The sequence below is a fragment of the Anser anser genome (genome assembly GCF_964211835.1).
Source record: "Anser anser genome assembly, contig: HAP1_SCAFFOLD_812, whole genome shotgun sequence".
NCBI lineage: Eukaryota > Metazoa > Chordata > Aves > Anseriformes > Anatidae > Anser > Anser anser.
Genome location: NW_028153963.1, coordinates 1 through 5,259, shown reverse-complemented (window position 1 = coordinate 5,259; position 5,259 = coordinate 1). Strand labels below are relative to the sequence as shown.

Sequence of the window (5,259 nt, the reverse complement as noted above, 5' to 3'; positions counted from 1 at the left end):
AGAAGGCGGTGTAATTCTTAATATATCCAAAAAGATAATCTCCAGGAGACCAGAATGATAACAATACAGGGCCTGAGTACCAGACGAAACTGAAGGCCAGCATGTTACAGCACAGCATGATAAAGAAACCAAACACAGATTTCAACACGTTCTCCGATCGGATATAGAGGAAAAACAAAGAGAACAGAGAACGGACTACATACAACATAGTCACACTAGTGTCTCGTGTCATAGTCACTAGTGTGACTATGTTGTATGTAATAATACAATAAAAATATTAACAATACAATACAATAACAATACAATACAATAAAAATATTAACAGCAAACCGAACATTGTGACTAGCAAGTATGTTAGTTATAAATACTTTAATCAATTCTGCTGTTATCTCAACCCTCGAGCCCCACGTTGGGTGCCAAAAACGACTGTGGTGGTTTTACTCGGGTGGGCAGCCGAGCTCCACCACAACCGCTCTCTCACTCCACCCCCCCCTCCCCCAAAGAGGAAGGGGGAGAAAATACGACACAAAGAGCTCGAGGTTTGAGATGAGAACGATTTAATTAAAGGGAAAGGGAATGGGGAGAAAAAAGAAACAAAAGAAGCAATAAGGCCGCGCGGAAGCACAGAGAGAAAGAAAAAAAGTTATTCTCTACTTCCCATCAACGAGCGATGTTCGGCCACATCCTGGGAAGCAGGGCCTCAAAACGCGTAGCGGTTGTTCAGGAGGACAGCCCCCTCCCCCACGAGAGCCCCCCTTTTATTGCTGAGTGTGACATCAGGTGTTATGGAATATCCCTTTGGTTGGTTTAGGTCAGCTGCCCTGGCGATGTCCCCTCCCCATCACTTGCCCACCCCCAGCCTGCTGGCTCTTGGGGGCTTGGAGGGAGTCCTGATGCTGTGCCAGCACTATGCAGCAATAGACACAATGCTGGAGTGATACCAGTGCTGCTCCAGCTACGACCGCAGAGCACAGCACTGTGTGGGCTGCTGCAGGGAAAGGTGACTCCGTCCTAGACAGACCCAACACAATCACCGAAACCCGCAGTTTGCAGGCCCAGGGGCTCCTCTGTAGGGACCAAGCCCGTTTGTTCAGGGCCCTGAGACTGCTCTCTGGAGACAAAGCTGGCTTCTTATTGCTTACACCCTCACTTTTACGGCCCAGGCTGTCATTTTCAGGGCGCAATGCCTTATTTTTAGGGCCCCCAGGTGCACTGTAAGGTGCAGAGCTGCATTTTTAAGGTGCAAAGCCTTATTTGTGAGGAAGGCCCCCTCCCTCCCCATTTTAAGTACTATAAATATGAGGGGTTAGAGGGGGGTTGGGTGACGGGAAGGGTTGTGTTGTCGTGGTGGCTTGGGGGCTTACCGTACCCACCCCAGCTAATGTTTGCTCTTTTGTCAGCTTTGGATCCGACAGTGGGATCTTAACACGGAAAACACAGGGGAGACTTTACTGCTCTCCACATCTACCTTAAAGGAAGTCGTGGGGAGCTAGGGGTCGGCCTCTTCTCACAGACAGCTAGTGATAGGACTAGAAAGTATGGCCTCAAGTTGCGCCAGAAGTTTACTTTGGAAATTAGCGGTGGTTTTCTCGGGTGGGCAGCCAAGTTCCACCGCAGCCTCTCTCTCACTCCCCCTCCTGAATAGGAAAGGGGGGGAAAAAACGATACAAAGGGCTCAAGGGTTGAGATAAGAATGGGGACATCGCTCAACAATTATTGTGACAGGCTAAACAGACTCAGAGAAGGGAGACATTAAGAATTATTGCCTATTACTAACAAGCTAGAGAAGTGAGGAACAAAAGAAAGAAACCCAAAACACCTTCCCCCCATCCACCCTCCTCTACCTCTTTAACCAAGCGGAGCAGGGGAATGGGGGAATGGCGGTTGTGGTCAGTCTGTAGCACTTTGTCCCTGCCATTCCTTCTCGGTCACTCTCTTCCCCTGCTCCAACGTGGGATGCAGTCGTTCCCAAAGTGATCCTGCGTGGGCTTCCCACAGGCAGCAGCTCTTCAAGAACTGCTCCAGATACGGGTCCGTACCACGGGGTCCATCCATCAGGAGCACACTGCTCCAACCTGGGTCCCCCACGGGCGGCAGCTCCTGCCAGGTCACCTGCTCCTGCGTGGGCTCCTCTCCACGGGCTGCGGCTCCGGCCCGCAATCTGCTCTGGCGGGGGTCCTCCACAGGCTGCAGCCTGCTTCAGTGCAGGTCCACCTGCTCCACCGTGGCCTCTTCCACGGGCTGCAGCGTGGAACCCTGCTCCACCGTGGTACTCCGTGGGCTGCAGGGGGACAACCTGCTTCACCATGGTCCTCACCACAGGCCGCAGGGGAACTTCTGCTGTGGTGCCTGGAGCACCTCCTCCCACTCCTTCACTGACCTTGGGGTCTGCAAGGCTGTTTCTCACTCCTCTCTCTCTCCCAGCTGCTGTTCCGCAGCAGTTTTTTCCCTTTCTTAAATATGCTCTCACAGAGACGCAAACAACGTCGCTTATTGGCTTGGCTCTGGACAGCAGCAGGGCCCTTATCTAAAATGGGGCAGCTTCTGGATTCTTCTCACAGAGGCCACCCCTATGGGCCCCTGCTATCAAAACTTGCCAAGTAAGCCCACTACAATTTCTTCTCAGAAAGAATAGTCAGAAATTGGAACGGGTTGCCCAGGGAAGTAGTGGAGTCACCTGGGGGTGTTCAAGGAAAGGTTGCACATGGTGCTTAGGGACATGGTTTAGTGGGTGACATTGGTAGTAGGGGATAGTTGGACCAGATGATCTTGAAGGACGTTTCCACCCTTAATGATTCTACGATTCTGTGATTCTAATTAGGAGGCTTTGAACCCTGATGGTGAGAGCTGGCGAAAGGAGTCAGGGCTCAGACTGGACTGTCAACTGCAGTAAAGACGATTAAGACCGCTGGCTTTGTAACGTCTCTTGCTGATGTCTGGGGGAGACAACGAGCTCTGGTCTCACCCTGCTCTCGAGAAACTCTGTAGGAGAAGGACGTGAGGAGGGAGCAAGCTGTGACCCAAACGCCAGGTGTCCTGCGGCTCTCCCGGAGGGCGGCAATGCTGGCCCAAAGGTGCGGTGCAGGCGCCGCCACTCCAGGGCTGCAGCCCTGTCCGAGGGACATCTCCGCTCCTGCCTGTGGCACGGGGAGCGTTGCCAGCAGGCCGAGGGAAGCAATCCTTCCTCTCCGCCGCGTGTCGCGGGACCCGGCATTTGAGCCTGTGCCGGCTGCAAGAGCGGCCACCCTCTTGCTTGGGTGCCGAGGGCCCAGGCCCCAGCGTGGCACCTCCAGCCACCCCTGTGAGGCGGGGGCTCTGTCACAGCGGGTGCCAGGTAGCTTTGGGCGTCCCTGCCCAAACGGGGGGCGTGCGGTGGTGATGTCACAATGGCTGGCCATGGTGACCCGCGGGGGCGAGGAGCATATAAAAGGCTGCTGGGCTCGGGCCGTGCCTCAGTGCGATTTGGTGAGTTGGGGAGAGGGCAGGGAGGAGGGGGCTGCCCGGGGCTGCCGAGGGAGGAGGGGTTGCACACCTCGGGCCGTGCTGCAGACTCACCCTCGTCCTGCTTCTCCCTCAGGGTCGGCAGAGGAGCGTGTGGAGGAGAAACCCCGGCACCGCTGGGGCAGTGACTCTCCAAGTGCTCGCTGTCCAAGTGCACCATGTCTGAAATGAAGCGGAAGGCTCCCGACTCGAGGGAGAAAGGTGAGAGAAAAGTATCCCGTCCCACAGGAGGGCGGGGAGGGGCTGGGGGGGCTGCCTGTGGCCGAGAGGGGAGGCAGGGGCAGGCAGGGGCTCCCCAACCACCCCGGGGCAGGGCCCCTCTGCTCCTTGGCAGGGGGGGCCCAGGTCGGGCTCTGGGTGCCTGCTGGGACCCTTGTGCCTGCTGTGCCTCCTTCCCCTCCACAGCCTCTGGCCCTGCCCATCAGCCAGCATGGCAGGGACAGAACAGGCCCTTGGGGACAGTCCCTCAGGGACACCTGGCCCCGCAAAGGTGCTCAATGGCTGTGCCATTTGCTCTCTCCCCTCCAGCATGCATGCTGTGTGGCCGGGCAGATGCTGACCCGAACATCTGCGGCCCCAGACACGAAAGGGATGGACTCTATGCCCACACGTTTTGCCTGGTGAGTTCCCCCAGGGTTCCCGTCAGCATCCCACCAGGGACGGTCCCTTCAACTATGACCCCTAACGAGATCCTGCTTTTTTCTATTCTATAGTCTCTTGCGAATGGCCTTTATCGGCTTGGAACAATACAGGACGGAATTTTGGGATTTTTACTGGAGGATATACAGCACACAATCAAGCGGGCATCCCAGAAGGTGAGGACCTGATGGGAACAGGGAGGTTTGGGCCAGGAGATGCTCCCGCGAGCTTAGCCTGGACCCCAAGGAAGCAATCCCAGCCTTTCCAACCCGCTCCGGGAAAAACTGCTGCTCTGGCAGACGAGCCTTGTCCGCCAGGGGGGGTCTGCAGAGCGTGACCCAGCAGCGCCCGCACCCTGTGCCCTGCCCTGCCCAGGGGTGTGGGGCCAGCGGTGGCGGCATCGAGCCTGGTGCTAATGGGGCTGCTGTGTTCTTTTCAGCAATGCTTCGTTTGTGGCGAGCGAGGGGCCACCATCACCTGCACGGAGACAGGCTGTGAACGCAGCTTCCATCTCCCCTGCGCCTCGGAGGGAGAATGCGTCACCCAGTTCTTTGGGCAGTACAGGTAAGGGCTGCCAGCAGCAGCCAAGCAAGAGAGGACCCCACGCTGGTGCTTCCCAGCAGCCTGGCAGAGCCGGAGGCAGCGCCAGAGCCTGGATGGGCCTGGGGCTCCTTCACGTTCCTCTGCCCTCCTCGCCACAACCGCGGCAGGCCCAGCACTTCTCACCTTGCCCTTCCCTTCCCTCTCCCCGCCAGGTCCTTCTGCTGGGAGCACCGCCCTCAGCAGGCAGTGCAGGCAGCTCCGGAGCAGGACACCATCTGCATCATCTGCATGGACCCTGTGGGGGACAGCAAGTCCTACCACACCATGGTGTGCCCAGCCTGCAGTCACGCCTGGTTCCACCGGGGCTGCATCCAGGTAGGAGCCCTCCCCTCACCCTGCGCGCACGGCAGGTGCTCAGCAGCACCAGGGCCCGCTCACCTCTCACCGCATGTGTTTCTTCTGCAGGGACAAGCTGTGAGTGCAGGCATTCTCTACTTCCAGTGCCCCATCTGCAGAAACAAGGTGGAGTTCTGTTCCGAAATGTCCATCATGGGGATCCAAGTCCCATTCAGGTTG

At 57.1% G+C, this 5,259-nt stretch overlaps 1 protein-coding gene across 1 annotated transcript; it reads left to right on the top strand.

Annotated features, from left to right (window-relative positions):
• Positions 1-3,556: 3,556 nt before the first annotated feature.
• LOC310891081 (G2/M phase-specific E3 ubiquitin-protein ligase-like) lies at positions 3,557-5,250 on the top strand (the record flags this gene model as incomplete). Its single annotated transcript, XM_083853388.1, has 2 exons — positions 3,557-4,704; positions 4,896-5,250. Coding segments are annotated over exons 1-2 (504 nt in total), but the record flags the coding sequence as incomplete, so codon positions are not given.
• Positions 5,251-5,259: the final 9 nt, after the last annotated feature.